General features: G+C 43.8%; 1 protein-coding gene across 2 annotated transcripts in view; it reads left to right on the forward strand.

Annotated features, from left to right (window-relative positions):
• LOC131447287 (CMP-N-acetylneuraminate-beta-galactosamide-alpha-2,3-sialyltransferase 1-like) overlaps nt 1-23,393 on the forward strand; it is a 51,048-nt gene that overhangs the window by 17,774 nt on the left and 9,881 nt on the right. Inside the window, exons 1-3 of one of the 2 annotated variants that reach the window (XM_058618962.1) lie at nt 6,868-7,172; nt 7,514-8,043; nt 8,796-8,989. In XM_058618962.1, coding sequence (XP_058474945.1) covers nt 7,786-8,043; nt 8,796-8,989 — 452 coding nt within the window. In that variant the 5' untranslated portion in view covers nt 6,868-7,172; nt 7,514-7,785. Of the gene's footprint in view, nt 1-6,867; nt 7,173-7,513; nt 8,044-8,795; nt 8,990-23,393 lie in introns of those variants that run through there. The other variant, XM_058618961.1, reaches the window with a different exon arrangement.

Here is a 23,393-nt window from a genome sequence, read left to right on the forward strand (position 1 = left end):
AGGTGATGTACAGGTGATGTCTACGTACGCCTTGAGATGATGTACTGTATGTTGTGATCTGGCGCTATGCAAATAAAAATGAATTGAATAGGTTAACGTTAAATATCTGTAGTTAAATAAAGGGAGTTAAACACACCGGGGGAACTTTATTGTTCCTGGCAACTGCAGGCACATGGATGGATGGGAAGGACGTGGCAAAGGAGAGTCTGCAGTAATCAGTGCGAATGCACTGAGCGAATGGCCCAGTGAGTAATACACATTTGAAATAATAAAATTAGTGCAATAATCAGCAGCGGAGCCCGGGAAAGTGAGTAAAGGTCCGTGAGAGATGTGTTAATAACAGTAAAGTGAACCGCACTGAGGACATAAGAGAAGCAGGGTGGAATCGTGCAAATGGAAACATCAGTGATGAATCTTTTCTGCAGTCTAATCAATTTACAACGGGGGCAAGGGCACGGGGAGCGTTTCTCCTTCCACTATCCTTTCTCGGTTCCATTAAAACAAACATACTGCAACAGAACTACATTTAGACTCGCATATCCATTGATTCATGCAATGGTTTTATAAAGAATTTGCTTAAGGAAGCATGCGGTTGTTTTCCCCTGAGAGGCCCGCGTTTAAATAACAGGCTTCCTGTTTTTATTGTGGATTATTTATGATGTGGATGTGGATTATCTCTGACTTCTTGCATCCAACGAGGCATTTTCACCCAGAGAACTGCGTCTTCACTGGATGTTTTCACTTCAAAGTCACTGAAATCACCTTTATCCCCCCCATTCTGATGCTTTGTTTGAAGTTAGTTTTTGATGACCCATCTAAGGATGCTGATCACATACACACATCATGATGTGTAAACATCAGTAGCAGAGGGGAGAAAAAAAGAAGCAAAATGTATAAATAAAACATTGCTGGGGCTTCGGTTCCATCACATTGCAAAAGAAAAGAGAGAAAACTGAAATAAACCTTCACCTTGAAACATTTCAGGTGCTGGATAAAAGCCATGTTTTAAATGTGACCATGGGTCACGGACTGGTCCCGCCCCTCTGACCCTTCATCTGGAGCATAAAAATGAAAGAGATTGAAGTTAGATGTTATTCTTTTTCACACTGACATGATGTGATGAGATGTACGGTGTTGGGAGCATGAACAGTGATAGCTGTGATGTTCTGTGTCTGGCAGCTGACCATGCACTTTACATCCATATCCATGACCTTACATCAGAACGTTTCTTAACTTTCATCTCCTCGTTGTCTGTTAAGGTCTCTTGGGAATCTGCTTTCTGTGTGCTTGAGTGAGCAAATGTTACCATTCCTTCATTTTATTAAAATACAGCTCTGAGTGAAAGTCCTTGAAAATGAAGCAGAAGCCACAGACCAGAGCATGGACACTCACAGATGTCTGTAGCTTTTTTTTCATTTGTATTCTCTGAGTGATGTTATTAGTTAAGGAGGAGGATTTTCACCGAGGATCCCTCTGGATTTGCCGTTAACGTCTCTTTTCATTTATCCCATCTGGTGCATTTTTAGATGTTGACTGTTGAAGAGTTTCCTCACGTCTTGCTCTCACTTATTATTGTTCATATTAAAAAAAAATTGAAGGGTTAGGATATTTTATTTTTGACAGATAGGAGCTTTTTATTGTCAAACTTCCCCAAAGCAACTTTAGCCTCCATGAACACACCAGAGGGAACCAACAACCTTTGCAAGTAAAGGCATCAATGAATAAGTGTTCTCACTCCTCCTCCGACGAGCTGCATCTGTGATGGATTTTAAAAGTTACTCTACTGTTAAAGCCTCAGTCGATGCCAGCAGAGCGTGAGGGGACGTTCACCCTCATTTCTCTCCACTGACTTCCTGACTCGTACATTTTCTCATCGCCCTCTTTTGTTGTTTATTTGATTTGATTCATGTTGAATTAAGCATAACGAGTTTAGTTTTAGTTTAGTCTAGTTTAGATTAATCATACATTTACCCATGATGGACAAATTCAATCTTGTAACCAAACCATTGCCCTAGGATTGGTATTAAGTGACAAACAGCAGCCTGGTTTAATGTTAATGCAGGTTGTGAAAGTCCTTGATCTCCATGGTTATACACGTATGTTCTGCACCTGCATGACAAGGAACTGCTTACCAGTGTTGGGACTAACGTGTTACAAAGTAATGCAATTACTGTCATGCATTACCTTTTGCTGTAACGTGGTAATGTAAGGCATTTTTTAGAAAAATTGTGAGCAAGATCCCCGTCCAGGCTACTAACAATAGCTCACCTTGATAGCCTATCATTGCCGCAACAGGTTAGTGCTACTGGGCTATTGACTATAATATAAATAGCCACCAGAACAGCGACATAACGTTAATCTGTTTCCAGATAAAACATACAAAAACAATATAGAGTACATTATACAGTATACAGGCTCTAGCTCTATTGATTTCAGTATGAATACACCTAAAGTTACAGTATCTCTATCACAATATGTATTGCACTATGAGCCATAACTTCGGCCATTGTGTTATGTTGATGAAAGTAATGCAAAAGTAGTGTAATGCCTTACAATTCAAAGACAGTGATATTATAATGTAACAAATTACTTTGAAATGCCAGTGACAAGTGATAAACTATGTGACGACTAGAGATTTTTGTTTTTTCCAAAATGGTCGACTTCTGGTTGGGCGAAGTACATTAGAAATGCTAAACAGCTACGAGTGTTTGGTTAAAATCTATGGTATCTCGGTTAAATTATGTGCGACTTAGACACGAGAGAAAAAAATTTGGAGAGTTTTTCTGCACGTTAGCCCCCCTCAAAAATGAGCGTGATGTTCGGAGAACAATAATAATCTCATCAGGAGCCATTGGTCCTGGAACATTCGTGCTCAGGCTCTAATAATGCATTACCTTTGTGAAGTAACTTGCCCAACACTGCTGCTTACCTTATCTGTTTTTTTCCTTTAAAATGATGGCACTCATGTCAGATTAGGCGTGTGCTGAAGAAAATGTTTTGTCATCATGGCTTTGGTGTAAAAAAAGGGCCTCATTCCGCTCTCAAGCAGCAGACAGTAAGCTGCAGAGAAAAACTATTTCCCCAGAACACAATCTAAGAAAAACACTTTGCTGTAACTGCACCCTGCAAAGATGATGACTTCTCAAATGGAGGATTAGGGTAAAAAAAAACAAGAAATTGCAGCTCCCTCTGTGCTGCTTGCTCCTGCCACCTCCACCTCCTCCCACCGAGCCCCAACCTCCCTCCTGGAGTGTGAACAGATGCTTTGCTGTCTCAGCTCGGCAAACTTTGATCAGCACAGCGTTGCCAGCCTTCAGTCGCACAAGGTCAGCGGAACGAGGCGATGGCCGGTGTGTTGTCTAAAGTAGGGAGTCGCCACCTGTTTGGTGAAATATGTTCAGCTCGCTCTCACATCTAACGTGGATCTTTCATACCAAAGAGCTTCCAACTGAGCCGACAGCACAACAGAGGCTGATTTACAGAAATAGGCCCAGTCATTGAAGTGTCCATTAAAAGTGTCCCCATGTCTCCTTGTCTTAAACAATAACCATCCTTGGGGCTGTATGCAAATGCACATGGCTGTGAGTAATGGCGCTTCAAACAGCAGACGGGATCACTTATAAGTCTTCCTGTGCATTGGCCTGTGTCGGTGCAGCTGATAAATGGCTCCACCGTTTGTTTTTCAGCTGTGGCAGTGGAAATGAAATCAACAGGCAAGCGGCGTGTAGTAGCTGTGTGTCGTGTTCCTCCGCCACTCTCGAACCCAGTCCCTTTTTTGTTCCCCCACCAGGGCGGAATTTGAATGGCCTGATCAATTTCTAATCAGCTAAGAAACTGCAGCTTGTCTCTCTTGTCATAATCTTTTGCGTAGAGGATGTTGGTGACATGCTTCCAGGGTTTTATTTCATCAAATACACTATCTTTCTCACCCTGTGTGTGTGAATGATGTGGTAAATATACAGTATATATGTACAATTTAAACCCAGGCCCTGGTTTAAAGGCAGTGGTGGACTTTTCATTTAAAGAAATGGAACCCCAGGACGTCTGCCCGCATTGTCAGTCATTAAAACTTGACAAACTGTAAAGCAGGGGTGTCAAACTGGCGGCCCTCCAATCGATTACATGCAGTAATCGATTGGACATTACACTTAACATTAAATTAGATATTTAAACTGTTTTAATTACAGCTATCCTCGTCATTATTTGTTAAAATGGTCTATTTATTTATCTGTTTTTGTGCATCATAAATGTGTTTTTATTGTGAAGTATACATTAGAGCTGAAACAATGAATCGATTACTATCTCATTACTAAATTAATGGTCAACTATTTTGATCATCGGTTTGAAGCTTTTTTTCATGATTAAAACAAGATTTCTGATAGTTTCAGCTTCTGAAATGTAAATATTTTCAACATTTCTTTGCTCCATGTAACAAAGAAATCATTGAAACAACATTTGAGAATGTTATCATTTCCAAACACTGATCAACCTTTTTTTCTGTTTTCTGACATTTTATAGACTAAACGATTACTCGATTAATGGAGAAAATACTCGACAGATTAATTGATTATGAAAATAATCGTTAGTTGCAGCTGTACATCATTGTATATCAAAACAAGCACTTTTACTGTTAGAAATTCTGTCTAATATATCATGAATATCTTGTATTGCCCACCTGCTACTGAACAGTTGTTTTTTTCCCTCTTGACCTACTAGATGCTCATTGGCCCCCAGGTCATTTGAGTTTGACACCCGTGATGTAAACGGTCTATAGTCGGTCTAACAAGGTTGAGGCTTCCTCTCCTATCAGAGGAAGTCAAGTGCATACCACCTACCATCTTCCAAAGGCTCATTTGAACCAATTGCAAACTACTTGTTTGTATGTTTGTATAACCGTATAATAAAAAAAGGAAAAGAGAATAGTATGGTTTCCTTTATCCACACTTTTCACTGGAAGCGTTCTCATCTATATCTGCAAGTGAGGATAAGGCAGAACCCGGGAAGAGAGCCAGAGACACAGAAATAAGTGTCTGTGTCTGGCAGGTCCCAAACTCTTCCTTCTCCTCTGCTAGATAAATGAACACATGTGCCAGAGCATCATCACCCCGTCGAGGACGTGAGGCAACACCTGGAGCTCAGGTACCCGCCTATTCACAGTCGTGGTGCTTTTAAGGCGCTTTCAGGGTCATGAGGCTCATCTAAATGAGCGTTATCTTACATAACAGTTAGCAGTATAAGTCTCTGATTATGCTTCCTCCTCCTCCTCCTGGTTCTCTCTGCTCCTCACTGCAGCAGATGAAGTACTGGATGATCTCCTGGATGAGACTGTGTTTGTCATCAAAGTGCAGTTTGTTTAACTTCTTATTTTCGCCTCGTCGGTGAGTGACTATAAACTCACATTGTTAATATCTCAAAATAAAGAGAGTATCACACAAATAATTGTGTACTTTCAATGTTTAATTTCGTTTTTTTGTGACCTAACAAGTATGTGAATGTTACACACTTCATAAACACACTCAAGTTGTATCCGCTGTACTTACTAAAGTACTAAAGTAGGTAGTTTAGTAAAAGTTTGGACACACATGTAGGCACCAGATTTGGCACGTGACGGCCATTTTTCAAGATGGCGCTTGCATCAGATGTCACATCATGAGTAGAACTTCAACGGTTGGACGTGTGTCAACAAGATTTCCCACACATACAAACCTAGATTCTGATAGCGAGGTCATCAAAATCTGAATGTTTCACAATCACAATCCAGGCTTTCAATGGCGGCGGGCTTAAAAAATGGTGACCATATTGGCTCTTTTTGCACGGCTGATGGCTGATTTTCACAAAGTGCCATACTGTGGGGGATGTGGACGAGAACATGGAGGCTGTTTTTGTTTTTTAACATTAGCTCAGCTGCTCCACAGTCGTTTGTGCCCTCATCAATCAAGTCAAATCAAATCAAATCACTTTTATTGTCATTAAGCTGTACATACAACAAGTAGTGCAACAAAAAGAGAGAGCGTTTCACAGGGATCTAAAGATTTAAATATTTAAATACACATTTACACCCGCCCCGACACACACACATTCACACTTCCCTAAGACGTTAAGCAGCAATTGTCAGTGTAGAGATCAATGTAAATGATATATAGCAGCAGCCTGTTAAATTGCAATACAGTTAAAGTGCCAAGTGAAATGCTATGTTATTACAAAAAGAGAAAAGAAGAAAACAAGGCTGGAGAGAAATAAAGCAGAAAAGATTAAGGTGCAATAGTGATTGTCGTCCAGATTCATATCAGCAATTCAGCATTCTGACAGCTTGTGGAATAAAGCTGTTGATCAGTCTGTTGGTTCTGCCTTTTGTGCTCCAGAAGCGTTTGCCTGATGGCAGCAGTTCAAAGAGTTTGTTTGAGAGGGTGTAAGAGGTCATTGACGATGGTCAGTGCCCTCTTCTTGCAGCGGGACTGGAATAGTTCTTGGATAGAGGGGAGGGAAACTCCGATGACCCTCTCCGCCCCCCTGATGATCCTCTGCAGGGCTTTTTTGTCTGACATACTGCAGCTGGAGATGCAGTATGTCAGGACGCTCTCAACTACACCTCTGTAGAAGGTCGTGAGGATGCTGGGTGGGAGAGAGGTTTGTTTCAGCTTCCTCAGGAAGTATTGTTGAACTTTCTAGCAGGCAAAGCTATTTGTCTTTCATTCTATTTATCTGTTCATTGTTGTAATTGGTAGCAAAGCACCGTTGCCTTTAAAGTGCCTTTAAGGTGCATCGTCAAAGCCATGTTTTGTTATATATTGCCTTCGTATGCGCCTTTGTAAATCTATCTATCATTAGAACCTGTACGACTTGTCAGTTTTACAACCTAACTGACTGTACTTAGTAACTAACAAGATGCTGTCTAACTAACTTCAAACTGACTTCAACTTAACTTAACTGCTGCTTAACTGTGTATGTGGAATAAACCTTCAGAAAGACAGTCGAGTTGTGCCCGCCGTACTTGTTCTGGTTACCCTTTCCAGAAGGGAGCATTGAGCTGGAAAGACCAGCCAGCAGAAATCTGGACAAGTATAGTCTCTGCTGGGCCCGTTTTGTGATATAAGAGGTGTTCTTATTCCAGCTTAGGTCCTGCGAGATCTGCACTCCTAGGAACTTGATGTTCTCCACTCTCATGATTCTGGGTCAGTGACAGCGAACACTGTGTCACTAAGTAGCTCTGGTTTTAGCTCAGTTACGTTAAGTGATTTGTGTATTTGGAGTTTGCACTCAGCAACAACAGTGGGATCGGGGAGGCTGATTGATGTTGTTGCCTGTTGACATAATCAATGGGGGACTTTTTCAGGTTTTCCAAAGTCTCTTTAAGAGTTTAAGAGCTGAGAGAGCGATGCAAGAAAAATAGAGAGAGAGCGAGAAAAGGAAACATTTCCACACAGTCACACAAATATTGCAGGATGATATTACAGAATCTATTACTACAGTGGAAAACACAGTGTCACAAAATGTCCTTTTGTTTGCTTTTCAGGTTTCAGGTGGATCATTAAAGAATGCACGACACACCAGTCACTGTCGGTGAAAGTCTCTGGATCTGATTAACCAGGAGCCAGGCGGTGGATTTACCTTTCCTCGCTTGATACGGAAGTATCCGCATGGATAAGGATATTCATTAAGTACGACAGACTTTCAGAAAAGAAAAGACTGGGTCTGCTCATTCAACTGCACTGAGCCACTTGCTTTTTCCCTCGCTCCTTCAAAGACGTCACACTTATCGTGATAAGTGATTCTGAGCGGAGCAACATGTCTCGATTGATCAGCCTGAGAGTAAAAATCTATGCTGTGCTGTTTTGTATTACATTTTCAATGTTCCTGTTCACGTACTCGTACACTTACCGAGACCCGTTCAGTTACTTCACCAAGAACCGATGCGCCTGTCTGACCTGCATGGCGGAGCTGGAGGACGACCCGTGGTTTGCCGAGCGCTTCAATCAGTCCATCCACCCACTGATGACAAGAGAAAGCAGCGTCCTCTCTGAGGAAACCTTTAAATGGTGGCAGGTGAGTTTCTCGATGGAATGATGTGATGCCATTCTGCTCCTGTTAAAGGTGGCATGGGAGATCATTTGGACTTTTTTTGCTGATTTTGTGAGTTAAGTGCTTTTGCCCATTTTTCCAGAATAACTTCCTATATCTGCCCGTTATTTACAATTCACTGCATGTTAAAATAGTGTATAAACAATTTAAAATGAAGAAAAACACTGAAGTTGTACATCAACACCAGATTCTGCGTGTTAAATTTGAAATTTGAACAACATACAACATTGTTTAAAGTCAAAGACGATGATTCGCCTTCTTCCTGCAACAGCGCAAGCACAAACTGCAGGAATTTTTTTTACGATAGCACGAACCATCGCCGCGTCGTCTGCGATACGCTCGGTGTTGAAGGGTTGAAATCCTCTTCACAACCCGATTGTAACCAATGAATTAAAAAAAATTTAAAATGTCAGTTACCTGTGGAACGGACGGGCGTGTAAAATCACAATCCAACACCTCCCCCCCATGCGTGCAACCCTCTTCAGTTGCTACGGCACGATCTATAACAGTAGCACTCACGCACACACACCCATTTATTTGCTCTCTCTGAGTTCAAAGAGCCCCTGTAGACAGAGCTAAGCTGGCCCCGAGGTTATTTCACAAAATGTGCTCGCCCTCTCAAGCTCCGCTGCCCCCGTGTTTGGATCACCTCTGATTAAAGTGGCTCCGGAGCCGCCACAGCTGCCTCTGAGACCTGTCTCTGTTTGTGTCACCAGGGGTTGCAGCATCCACAGCCCCTGGCCAGCTACACTAACCTGATCGAGAGACTGTTCCAGCTCATTCCGAACAAGGTCGTCTACATGGACGCCGGCTCTGATCGCTGCAGGACCTGCTCTGTGGTCGGGAACTCTGGGAACCTGAATGGCTCCGGCTATGGAGAACTGATCGATGCCGCTCATTTCGTTATACGGTGAGTGAGCAACAATAACATTGACAGTAGAGCTGCGCCATTCTGGAAAAAAATTGTTTTTTGCTTAGAATTTTTCACAAATGTAAATGTTTATTGTACTCAAGAACAAAGCATTCAGTTAATGGCCCTGCATACTGGGCTTATTGCTATTACTGTTGTTGTGTCGGACTATGGCCTTAGCCGGCTAAGACCTTAGCTCGATTAAACTGTGCATGTAAACGTACTGACCGATCACTACATATTTTCCTCTGGCTACTGTAATTCAGCTAGACGAGACAAAATAACAAAATAACACTAGACGAGAGCTTTTTATTTTGATTTATTTTGATACATTTTGTTTATTTCTGCTGCATCCCAGTCTACATTCACTAGAACGTTTGATAAAAATTGACTGTTCGTCGTATTCAAATGTTTATCTCGTAACCTGAGGCAGTAGAGTATCTGTGGCACCATTGAATGACTCGTAAAAGATGGAAAACACGGGGATTTTCTCCGAGAGGTTTGGGTTGTGCGCATTCTGCTGTTAAACATGTGTCTTCATTATAAAAAATAAATAAAAAATCAAGCTAATTGTGACATTAGAAGGTCTCTTTTCAGATTTAGGATAAATGTTCCAAATTGCAGCCGAAGTCCAGCCACTGTGAGCGTAGACTTAAAACCAGTGCCTTTCACATACCCACAATGCAATTCACCCAGATCCTCTAAAGCCTCCTTTATAGACCATTATGAATATTGAGCAGCAGTGGCTTATCAGCTACAGCCCCTTGTTTGCTCAGCAGATTGCTGTTGTAAAATAGATTTGATTTTCGCCAGACAGTCAAAATAAGTACTTTGGCTTTGGAATAATGGAATTCTGTGAGTGTGTGTTATTTGTTCCCCGGTACTAAGTCGTCGTAGCACTGAGAATTAGATTTAAATGAAGAGCACTTAACAAAAACATCGTCACAAATCAACTTTGCAGACTCAGTATTAAATTGTCATTTAAGCTTGAATCTACAACCTGGACCTCGTTACTACACTGAGCCATCGACCTGGCAGTTAGAGAGATCAAAATATCAAGATAATCAAGAAAATAATCAACAGATAAATCAATTATGATTATTTGTGCCAAGTCCGACTTAGCATATACATGGAGCAGTAATCGGACTATGAATCGCATTGTCCAGACTAGCTTGAGTTTAGTCAGACTAATGTGTTTACGTGACATTAAGAAAACCAATTTATTGTCTTTGTCTGACTTTTAACAGTGAGGGAATATGTTGCATAAACAACATGACATTGGCACTGAAACAAGAAACCCAAGTCTAGTTTAGTTTGGTTCGTTTCACTAAAGTGCGAAAGTGTGAACGTAAACTCGGTCCTGTCCTGGTCCTGGTCCTGTGGACCCAGTACCCTGCACGTTGAGATGTTTCCTTGCTCCAACGTGTTGCTCCTGATTCAACTTAGTGGGCCATTATCAGGCTTCTGCAGTGTATGCTGATTAGGTGAGCCTTTAAATCAGGTGTGCTGATGGGAGCTGGGAACTAACTTCACTAAAACATGCAGGGCACTGGCTCCCCAGGACCAGGATTACTGCATGCTTTTTGGTTCATTTGGTGCTCCTTTGCTACAAAAATGTGATTTTGAATGACGACACATTTTTTGATATTATGGTGACATAAAGTTGGACAGCCGGGCCCGTATTTGAGGGCAACACTGTGTTCAGAACACGTTTCTCAAAGAGCAGAGTCACTCATATGTCTTTTGAATGCAGAATATTATGTGATTGTTACATTATCTCAGTGCCGCGCAGCGTATTTTATTTGAATAGAAGTGTACTGTCGGTGATGTGTGACTGTCTCATCGCTCATATTTATTCTTGTGAATTGAGGATCAGCTGCGCTTATATCCTGCATGATGATGTAAGCCCTTCTTTAGATGGATCTCCTAAAGCCAGCAGATGTAATGGGTCGACACGTAGTCACATTAGTAACTCTGAAAATCCCCGTTTGAAATTGTGGGTTTTTCACACAAACCACCACCACACAAGCTTTTGGAGCTTTAGCCGTCTGTTGGAATTACGATTCAGAGAATGAACTGTTTCCTGCTGTGATTACCATAATAATGTGTTCCTGAGGCCCGTGAGTAACTGCAATGCACCTTTTAAAGAGCTTCTTCCACACCGCGCACCTCTCACTCTGAAGTTTGTAATCACTGCCCTAAAACATGAATTTACTTAAGCTGTTTTTGGTTGTACATCTTTTAAATGTGTCATAATCGCTGCAATTTATTTTTGATTAAGATTTCATTCACCCTCACTTTTTTCCATTCTGCAATCAAACCTCTCCCCCCAGAACCCATTTGTTGTTGTGACACAAAGTACAATGGAGTACAAGCACTTGATTGCCTCTTAGGCTACCTACACTACAAATGTGTCACCAGGGCACTGTAAGAAACAAAGACCATCCATCAAGTGTCCATTTGGAGGTTGTGGGGGTTTTTTGTTTTGTTTTCAGGAAGGAAGCATACAAAAAATAGACTGAAAACTCTGATGATTTAAGTGCAAAGTCAGGGGATCGTAAAAAGAATGTATGCAAGACATTCAAGCTTTATTCTTACTTGCTAACCGCGTTTAACAGAAATCTACACACACACAACTGCGTCGTAAGTGATCGTCCTCCCTGAGTAATTGACATCACTTTGTACGTAGGAGATGACACGAGGTTTACTATTACAGTAAGTGCTGTTGAACAATGACTGTTTGACCCTTTATTAAGTGCACAGGTGCTGTGAGTGGCACCAGTAGGGTCACAGGATCATGCACTTCTGCATACCTTGGTTGTAACATGTGGTTATTTCAGTAAATTCTTTCTATTTGTTGTAATTCTTAGAACACAGAGCATTTCAGCTGCTTTCATCCTTTGCTATGTTATACTTTGTGCAGTCTATACAGAGGCTACAAGAATGTAATGCAATATAGAGTGTCTTATATCCTTTTTTCAGCACAACCTAGGCAATCTGATGAAAAAAAAATGTTTTCACCAACTGTATAAACACACCTGAAAAAGGTAAAAAGTACTTAAAATGTTAAGGAATCGGGCGGAATTTATGAAATGTGGAAATACGACAGTTCAAAAACATTATATAACTTCTAAAAATGCAATATAATATGAATCATAACTTTGAATCAACACATAAGACAAAAAAAGCCTGAATATGCGACTTCTTTTTTAATGAATGAATATGGACCGAGTTTGACACGGCTAGCTCAAACATACTAGGTTGAGTTCATTCAAATGTGCAGACTAGCCACTTTTGTCTAAAATGGAAGTACATTGGAAATTATGAGAGCAACAAGTGTACCGAGTTTGGTTGAAATCGGAACAACTATGTACGACTTAGACACGATAGAAAACTTTCTTTCGCATCCGAAATTTCCCAAAAATTCCTCAAGAAAATTTGGAGTAAGCCCGACAAATTTCATCCCGAGCGACCACTTTTGTCTGACCATGACCCGACTTCTGGAGGTGCTATAGAGCCCTTGGGCTAGTGCCAGGTGCCACTATCACATTTTTTCCTTCTCAAAAATGACCGGAAAGCCACGGATAAAATAATAATCTGAAGGATATAACAATAGGTTCCTCACACTTTGTGCCAGGAACCGTTGGCCCTGACGCATTCAAAATGACGAGATGATGAAGCAGAGTATACTTTAGCTCAGGTTGGATGTATTGTATGACTGAATCTTAAGGGGTAAACTTGGGTTTAAACTGCAGTAAACATCACTTAATCTGATGGTTCTGCTTCATTAGCCTCGTCGGATTTAGTGCGTTCACAGAATTGGAAAGAACCGGCTCATTGTTCAGAGAAAATGTAAATAAACCAAACCCAAACCATTCGTCTTTTTTACTGACTTCGCTAGTTTCACACGTACACTCACACTGTAGTTGCTTTTATCTCTCAAAGAGTTCACTCCAAAGTCTTGTTGGACATTCTGTTTGGCGTCGAGCGAGCTAAGAGCTAAACCTGCACTGAGTTTACTCCTCCAAATCCTCGCTGACACCTTATTAGGTCGAGAATCGATCGCAACACCCCGCTTTGCCCCCTACGAGGCTTACAGTATATTAAAGAACATTTCTGAGCTGCTGGTAAAACATCAGTCCACATTCATAAAGAGAGTGGATAATGAAAGCTGGAAGCCATCGGATAAAGCTCTTTATTCAGTATTCATGTCATTTACTGTATTCCAAAGCCTGGAGTTTCAGAACCACACCTGAGACTCCTGTGCCTTCGTCTCATGTGTTCATCCTGCCCTCACCCCCTCATCTGGTGAGTCAGCTGAAAATACATATATAGATATATACGCACTCTCAGTCACACACAGGAGAGACGTGGTGAGAATGAGACAGGACTGAAATACCTCTGAGCTTTTAAGTGTTAGTTGGCTATTACATGCTGAATGATCCGGACGCACTGTGGAGCACGAGGCCGTGTTATGGAACGCTGTGGTTCACAGTTTCTTTGTGATTTCAGGACAAAATGAAGCAGTAGCTCCACAAATAGTGTCCAGCAGCCGGCAAATACATGAAAATAAGCACTCTCGCGTTTGGTGGCAATGGAACAGTGGTGGAGTGGGTCAGAAGGTTGTGGGTCCGATCCCCAGTTAGTGTGAAACGTAATCTTCACTCCTCACAAGCAGGCTTTTAGGGTCTTTGATGCACACACACACACACAGAGAGATGGGGATGGGGGGGAGAGAAGAGAGAATCAGCGACTGTGAAGCCTAAATGTCAAGCTAAATAATTGAAGTCAAACAAAATGGCAACACATTCTGATTATCAGACTATTGATCAGTGAGTTCAAAGGGTCAAAGATCCTGTCAGTGTCAACTTTTAATGAGAATTACGTCGCTTGTGTTTCTTCATTTACGGTTTCATTTTTAACGTTAAATCACAGTTTTAGGCCAATGTTGAAAAAAAATTCAATATTGAAAGAAAGAATTCTGACTTTAATCTCAGAATATACTAGAATAGTTATTTTTCTTTCTTCTTTTTTTACACGTGGCACTAATACTCTCATAAACACAAGCGACATAATTCTTTTAAAAAAACATTTGTCCAGATTTCTGCTGGCTGGTCTTTCCACCTCAATGCTCCCTTCTGGAAAGGGTAACCAGAACAAGTACGGCGGGCACAACTCGACTGTCTTTCTGAAGGTTTATTCCACATACACAGTTAAGCAGCAGTTAAGTTAAGTTGAAGTTAGTTTGAAGTTAGTTAGACAGCATCTTGTTAGCTACTAAGTACAGTCAGTTAGACAGTCCGTCAGTTAGACAGTCAGTTAGTTAGACAGTCAGTCAGGTTGTAAAACCGACAAGTCGTACAGGTTCTAATGATAGATAGATTTACAAAGGCGCATACGAAGGCAATATATAACAAAACATGGCTTTGACGATGCACCTTAAAGGCACTTTAAAGGCAACGGTGCTTTGATACCAGTTACAACAATGAACAGATAAATAGAATGAAAGTCAAATAGCTTTGCCTGCTAGAAAGTTCTACACCTCCCACTTGGCCTACTGATTCCTAAATCAAAGTAGGCCACAACAACCACAAATTTTGCCTTTCGAAATGGCTACATCGCTGGGTACGAACGTATTACACACGACTTTATCTTTCAAATGGGTACATGAAGCTACATCACTGGGTACGAACGTATTACACACAATTTTACCTTTCAAATGGGTACATAAAGCTACATCGCTGGGTACGAACGTATTACACACGATATGAATGACAGATACAAATGACAAATAAAGGTTTCACATTGTCCTTGACGACACAGTGGCGCCCTTTACCGAAACACACCACCAGCCTCTCGTGGAGGATGGAGACAACCACACTAAGTCTCCCACTGTGACGTTCCTTGCGGGTGTGTGCCACTTCTGTCGAACGAAGAGGCCCGGGCCCGCCAGCTGGCTCCACCGCTTCCAGAACTTGTCGACCTCGATCTGGACCGCTCTCAGGCGCGCCACGGGGTAAGTCAGGTATTCGAACCCTCGAGAGTCCCCGCTACGCCCAGCACGGCCAAGCAGAAGTGAGTTGGGAGTGATGACTCCTACAGTCTCGTCTTGTACCTGGACTCTTGCTCCGATTGGTCTTTCGTTTGACAGATTAGCTGCCAGGTAGAGGAGAGTCTGGAACTCCAGTGCTGTCAGGTGACTTTCCACCCCGATGTTGCTCAACGCTCTCTTGAGCGTATGGACTGCTGCTTCAGCTGCTCCGTTTCGATGGGGAGAGTCTGCTGGGTGAAACACCCACGATCAGTCGGTCCCAGAGGCGGTTGCTTTCTTCTGGACTTGATCCTTGTCGATGTTGTTCAGGAATTCGTAGACCTCCCTTAAAGCTGGCTTGGCGCCCACGAAGTTGGTCCCTTGATCCGACCAAAGTTTCCTTGGGTGGCCCCTGAGAGCTGTGAAGCGCTGGTACGCCTTTAGGAAGCCATCCGTTGACAGGTCTTCCACGATGTCAGCATGCAGTGCCCTGGAAGCTATACAACTGAATACTACTCCCCAGACTTTCATCTTTGTTCTTCGCTTTACAGTGTCTCCGACAACGTAGGGGCCAAAGAGATCCAGTGCTGTTAGCTCAAACGGTGCGGCTGGTTCAGTTCGTTCACTAGGAAGCTCACTCATCTGTTGCCTGCATAACCTTGCCTTGGTCTTTCGACAGTGCACGCAGGAGTCAATGATGCTTCTTGCGATTCTTGGCCCCTGTACTACCCATGCTTTGGACCTCACTCTGAGGAGTGTGCCAGCGATGCCTTCATGGTTGGCTCTGTGGGCTTCCCGTGTGAGGAGGGTGCTGATCCAGGCATTATATGGGACCAGGGGTACTCCGGGGTTTCCCCAGGTGATGGCTTGGACTCTGCCGTAGCACCGCAGGAGCCCCGAAGCTTCGTCCTTGTTGACGACGAGTCTGTCTAGTGTCGTTACAGGGAATGCAACCTCTTTTTGGGCGGCCAGGCACAGGTCGTGGAACGCAGCCTCAAGTTCCTTTACTGACAGTACCACCCCCCACTTTGCTGGGATAGGGGCTCTCCCTATACAAGCCAACCACGTCTTCACAGCCCTTCTGGTATAGCCGACTACTCCACAGAGCTCAGCTAGAGAGCTGTACTTTTCCGGACCCACTTGATCTATGAGCGCGGCTCCCCACAGTGTCTCATTCACATTCGTGCCAACAGATTTGGCCTCAAGTTCTGCGGGCTCTAGAGCGTCTGTGGCTATTGGGTCATTGTTAGCGGGTTTCAATGACCCCTTGGCTTGAGTCCTGGTGAGGACTGCTGTAAAGGCTTTTCTTTGGAGTCCGTTCACTGTTTCTCTAGCTTCAGCCGCCACTGTTGCTGCAGATTTCATAGGCCAATCCTTAACTGGACTAGACAGGAACTCGGGACCGTTCTGCCACGCGGAGTTTTCGTCTAGTTGTTCGGGTGAACACCCTCTCGTGACGAGATCAGCGACGTTGACTTCACCTGGGATCCACCACCAATCAGTTACGGGCCCAGCCTTCTGGATCTCCCCGACCCTATTCGCAAAGAATGTTTGAAATCCGTAACTGTCTCGCTGGATGGCTCCCAGCACAGTCTGACTGTCTATGAAGTGGTACCACTTTTCTACAGCCATCTCCCATGCTTCAGCATGTATTCCTTCAGGCACGGGCGAAGACAGCCCCACAAATTTCGGCTTTGACAGCGTCGCCTTTCTGGTTCAAGGGGGTTAACTTGGCTTTTGAGTCCACCAACCGGGTAACTACACCATCTGACGTTTCCCATCGCAGATACAGTACAGCGCCGTAAGATTCACAGCTTCCATCAGAGAATGTGATTCCCCAGGGCTCGCCCCTCCAGCCGGAGGGTGTGAGGCTTCTGTGGAACTTGATGCTCCCTAAGCGGGTGTACTCCTTGAACAGCTCGATTGCTTTTCCTCTGAGTTCGTTAGAGAGGGACTCATCCCAAGTGTCCTTAGAGAGCTTGCCAGCTTCCTGGAAAGCCTTCCTCACAAGAATGACACCTTTCTGTTTCACAGGTGTTATCAGACCGATGGGGTCATACAATCCAGCAATTTGACTCAGTAGGACGCAACGAGTTAATGGATTTGGTGTTTTCTCCTCCATTTCCCCCTCGGTAAGGTCAATTCCGGTTCTTATCTTCTTCTTTCTTTTGGAGAAATTAATGGAGGCCATCACAAAGAGTTTGTCTTCTTGCACAAGGTAACCCACCCCTAACGCTTTGTTGTCTTCTTCCCTCAACTGGTTGGGCAACACCAGCGTCATTTGGTCGGGCTTTGCCTCGTCCTTCCTCCCACTTTGACCAGACCGGACCCAAGGCTTGAGGTAAAAGCCTCCTGCTCCCAGAATCTTCTCCACTCTCTCTCGAATCTCATCTAAGTGTTGTGAATCATTGTGTGACACGAGAAGATCATCAACGTAAGCGTCCTGTTCGATGACTCTCCTCTCCTCCACCATGTCGGTGAATTGGGGTAACTTCGCAGTCTCCCGCATGGCCACTTGTGCGATGCACCCAGCGGGTTTGTCTCCCATGTTCACTCTTACAACGGCATAATCCTCAATTTCATCAGAAGGAGAGTCTCTCCACAGGAATCGGTGTACATGGACTTCTTGTTCCTCCAACCACACCGAGTTGTACATCTTGGTGATGTCGCCAATGGCGGCATGTCTACCTTCCCTAAATCGGAGGAGAACTGCTCTGATGGGATTGAGTACGTCCGGACCTTTGAGCAAAATACTATTTAAGCTCACTCCTCTGAATTCTTGGCTACCATTCCAGACAAGTCGCACTGGCGTGGTTACAGAATGGGGGTTTGGTGCGATAAGGTGACTCACCCACCACACAGCGCCTTTCCAGCTGTCCATCACGTCCTTGGTAAGCTTGACTGCGGCTCCTCTTTTCACCATCTCGTGAATCTGCCTCGTGTAGGCTTCTTTCCAAAGGGGATCCCTTGTTAATTGCTTCTCCGTCCTCAGGAACATTGCTTCTACGGCCTTCCTGTTGTTGGGAAGAGATGCCGGGTTTTCTTTCCAGGGGTACTTTGCGTCCCAGTGCGGCTGGTTACAATGAGTGTCACTCTCTTTAAAGGTTAAGCCTGCCTTTATCACTTCAAGCTCCTTTTTGTCAGCAAGGGTCATCTCCTTCCCTCCCGGTGGGCACTTTCCACAACGGCACCCTCCACAGGCAGGGTTGCAGGCAGCGCCGATGCTGTCCCATCTCAGCCATTCGAGGATCCCATAGCCATCCTTAGGTACTGTTCGGTCGCCCTTACTTTTTCAATAAGGCGAGGGTGCCTGCCACTCACAGTTATGCCCAGAGGGCTGTCCCACAACACCAAATTACCGATCTCTTGCAATTTGTTTGGGGCTAGGGAGCTTTCTCCAGCGCCGATTAGTAGCTCGATGCTTTCTGGGTGAGTCAGCTCTCCCGGTTCAACTCCCGAGAAGACCTTCTCCAAGCGCTCTGATGTCACTAAGTGACTCACTCTCGCGATGGTGTCCAACCCATAGCAGATCAATTGGCGAAGCCTCAAAGTCCTTTGCGGAGTCCAGACCTTTATTGTTACAAGATACCTTTTTGTTTGTATTATCTCTTTGAATGTTTTTACTCCATGCAAGGCAATTAGGACAGGTTCACCAGTTAATCCGAGTTTCTCTGCGACTGGGTGTGTTATGTAATTCGTGTCTGAGGCAAGGTCGAGCATAGTTCCAACGCTGTTTCCCCCTTTTGCTGTGACGAACATAAGCATCATGAGGATAGGGCGTTTTGGCTTGACTTTAGACAGCTTCAGTAGGTTCCTGTCGGTACACACAGTCATTGTCACCTTATTTGTGTAGGCTTGGCGCACTCTTTCTAGCTGGTCAGGCGATAATCCTATTTGGGCGAGCGCAGCCTTCCGCTCCACTGTGGAACCGCGAGGTCTCCCCGACTTTGCAGTAGCCTTCGGGCAGAGAAGATAGTGGTGATCTGCTGTACCGTCCTTACACCTCACATTGGTACAGAGGAACTTTGCATTGCAGGGACCGTCTGCTTTGTGGTTATCTAGGCATTTTTTGCATGATCTTGCTTTTTCTACTAGGACCTTTCTTTCTGATGGGGAAGCTTTCCTAAACGTGGCACAACGGAACAGTTCATGCTCTCCCTCACCGCACAAGGCGCAAAGTTTCTGCTTGTTATCTCCGGTACAGGTTATGACTTTAGTTGCAGTTGCTCTAGTGAACGCCGTCCTCTCCTTCTTGCAATCAGCTGACTTCTCACGGTAATTGGGCTTTTCAGAAGCATGAGTGTGGCGTGGCTTGCTGGATTCACTGGGCAAACGCGCCAATCTTCTAAGTATCTTCTTTTCGCTTTGCAAGAACGGTAGAAGTCTCTTGATACGAGTCCCGGGGAGAGCATTTCGCTCGGCGTTGCACTCCTCTTTGAGCCACTGAGTTTGCATACTTTTAGGGAGTCTGCTCTCCAATGGCCCCATCACTATGGGATTATTCATAGCTTCTCCCCACCCTAAGTCTGTTGGATCTGATACTGCATTCTCCAAATCTGAGACCAACTCTAGTGTCTCCCTAGGGTGAGGATCCTTCACAACCGGTTTGGAATGTAACTCCAACAAAATGTCTTCTACTGTGGCTGATATATCGCCGTAGCAGCTCTCTAGTTCTTTGAAAACGTCGCTTACTTCCTTGCAACGAGACAATCGGAGGTCCTTCCTTACGGGCTCACTTATGCTTTCCAACAGCTGAAGCCTCTTAATCTCTTCTGATCTTGAGGGGTCTGCATGAGCCTGGAGCTTCGCCCATTCAGCCTTCCAGCGCCAATACTCTCTACTCTCTCCAGAGAATTTGGGTAAGTTTATTGGTGTGAATCTTATTTGGGCGTGGGAATTGTTCATACCAAAGTTGCTCGCATTTACTGTGCTCTCTTGTTCCATGCTGGTGTTAGCAGGAGCGGTATGAAACCTTGGTGGTCGTGGTGTACTAGTGAGGGTTGGAGGCTGCGCGAAACTGACAGTAGGTCCGTGATTAGGTTGTTGAGACCACTGAGGGGGCTGGTGAGGGGGGCTGGTGCCACGCCCAGTCTCAATGGTACCTTGTCTGATTGCCGAGTGGGTATGAATAGGAACAAGTGGGGTGGTACTGGTGTACTCGCTTCCTTTGTCTTCCTCTTCACTTCTCTCACTGCAGTCTTCTTCGTTGCGTTCGTATGCTGGCGGGGTCGTTGCGTTTATCTCACTGCGACCTGCCCACTTATTCATCAGTTCCTGCTTTTTAATTTCCAATGTTAAATGGAGTCTCCACTTTTCTTTCCCGTACGGCCGATAGTCTTTCCAAACATACAGAGCGTCTCTGAGTTCGTGGAGTTCTTGATCCAGTCCCTGCCTTCTGGCCTCTTGCTGACACCACTATAGTGCACTTTTTCTGCCGAGTTCCTCAGCCTGGTCGAAAGCTGAATTGAACCGTGCCACGAGGGTGCTTATATCCGGCTCAGCATCCTTGAACCACAGCATTCCATAGTCTCACGGTACCTTTGCACAATGGCATCCCTCGTTGCTAGGGCATTGCTCAGTTCACAGTTATCGTCCGTTGGGTCTATCTGTCCCAGTTCTTCAATATATTCATTGCTGGCATCGACGAAAACACCATAATCGCTCTTCAATCCTGTCACCTCTTTCGACAGTTCATCGAGACGATTAAACCGTGTTGTCAAGCCCCGCTGCGCATTCAATAGCCTCCGCTGTAGGCTTTCCAGATCTGGCTTGTCATCTGCCATTTTACTTCTTTGAACTCCTGACTCACTCCGGAATTGGAATTGATTGGAGTTGACTCTCTGGTTCGTTGCCAATGACTCGTTCAAAGGATTCAGTTCTTTGCAAACGACACGTCCACGAATGGCACACGAATGTCCACACCCCAGGCTGTCGACGTCACAATGTCACAGTCTGTGAGGCTCTTTGCCCAGAAGAGCTTTGTATTCCTTGTGCAATCTTCACAGCCTTTCACTCGGCTGCTGCACTTCCTTTAATCCTCCAACGGCTCCGTAAGCTCTTTGCTCCGGCTTCTCCGTTGAGTTATTCACGACTGATTCACTTCACCAGCGTCCTGGTACTTCACGATTGTCGTCCTCCGCTCGGCAGTCCGTACTCCACTGATACGGCGCCGACAACGGTTTTACAACTGTCCAGATTTCTGCTGGCTGGTCTTTCCAGCTCAATGCTCCCTTCTGGAAAGGGTAACCAGAACAAGTACGGCGGGCACAACTCGACTGTCTTTCTGAAGGTTTATTCCACATACACAGTTAAGCAGCAGTTAAGTTAAGTTGAAGTTAGTTTGAAGTTAGTTAGACAGCATCTTGTTAGCTACTAAGTACAGTCAGTTAGACAGTCAGTTAGTTAGACAGTCAGTCAGGTTGTAAAACCGACAAGTCATACAGGTTCTAATGATAGATAGATTTACAAAGGCGCATACGAAGGCAATATATAACAAAACATGGCTTTGACGATGCACCTTAAAGGCACTTTAAAGGCAACGGTGCTTTGATACCAGTTACAACAATGAACAGATAAATAGAATGAAAGTCAAATAGCTTTGCCTGCTAGAAAGTTCTACAACATTTGTTAGAATTTTTGTCTCAATTTCCAAAAACAGGCCAAAAAAACAAAGACGCTGATTCTCCGGCTGAAGTGAAATTACCGTAATAACCACAACAAGTTGGCTTTGGCATTCAACTATTCAATCACTGATGTGAAATCTTATAAATCATTCAAATGTCTGCCTTTGTGGATGTTTTTTGTTTTGTTTTTTGAAGTGAAATCATTCGCTCAGTCCATCTGATGTGGTGCGGCTTCCTGGTGGTGTTCACATGCTGAGATCTGAAGAAACACGTCTATGGTCCAGCAGCTGCATCTGAAAACGTAGATGTTTGTGCTGAAATGATTTAAATCTGGAAAACATGGTGAGTGAGGGAGGAGGAGGAGGAGAAGGAGGAGAAATCAACACGACTTAGCTTTTAAGAGTCATTTAAGTTGAGTGAACTTGATTGACGCCTAAAGTCCCTTATAGTTATGTTGTAAATCACTCGTCACGCTTTCTCCAGGGCGTAGGCGGCAGACTCGTACATAAGCTCCAAGATTTGAACGTGTGAAACTATTGATCGCGATTGTTCTGCAGTAATGTGTTATTTGCTCATTCATTTTCGTCGTCTGTTTTTAACCTCAGAAATTTCTCTTTAAGGTAAATAAAAAAAAGAAAAAGCAAAGCATTGTGTTGTGAGAAATGGGCTTTTTTCAAAAGCTCAATACATCTGCTGCACTCAGTCTCAGGTCCATCTGCTGCACATTTCCATTGCTAAGAGGAACGTCAGAGCAGAGGCTGAATATTGATTAGGACCGATCTGAAATATTCCCGTCCTTCTAGCACTTGACACCACACGCCCCCACAAGATTAAGTGAACCAACAGCTCACTGAATCCGCTTTATAACTTAACTTCCCTAGAGCCCTCGCAGACCTGCATTATTGTAAAAGTGAACTCCTTCAGCTGCCATACCGTCATCCATGTACACAATGTTTGTTTTTCTTTCAAGAAATTGTGTTAATTTTGTGCATTTAGATATTAAACGGTATGTAGCTTGACCACTTTATGTAAATTAAAATACTGCAGTGTCTAATATTGTTTATTGTTCAACCCTTAGTGCTCACGCGACATGGATCTGTGCCACAGGTGCACCTATGGTAAATTGTCGTGGGAATAATACACAATTCCTGATATGGACGTCCTGGGTGTGTGTGTGTGTTTATAGGTCACATATTCAGGCTTTTGTCATGTTCTAATGTGTTGTTGAGTCGAAGTTACATTTCACAAATTCAGTCTGATTTTTCAACATTTTTAGTACTTTTTGCTCAGGTGTCTTTATATAGTTTGTGAAAAAAAGGATATAAGACACTCTATATCGCACATTCTTATAGCCTCTGTATAAACTGTATGTTTTAACATGGTAATGGAAAAAAAAGTAGTCAACATGCTCTGTGTTCCACTATGGTCCCAGCTCACCTCGCCTCACCACGGCACAGTTTAGTTTGGTTTTCCACTACAAAAATAGTACCTACTCAACATGGGCGGAGTCATCACTACATGGCTGCATTAAACTGCTGTCACTTCGTTTCACACACACACACACAAACGAGTGACGAGTGACTTGTAAAGCAATTGTTTTCAGTGTAACTGAATCATTAGAATCAGTACTTCCTCAATGATCATGATGAGCAGTGCTGTCACTAAATACACCAGACTCCTCTGTTAAATATTGAGATTTTAGACATTTCCCTGGTAATTGTTGGAGATTAACCCACATTTTTAGGATTGT

This window comes from Solea solea, chromosome 20, assembly GCF_958295425.1.
Source record: "Solea solea chromosome 20, fSolSol10.1, whole genome shotgun sequence".
NCBI lineage: Eukaryota > Metazoa > Chordata > Actinopteri > Pleuronectiformes > Soleidae > Solea > Solea solea.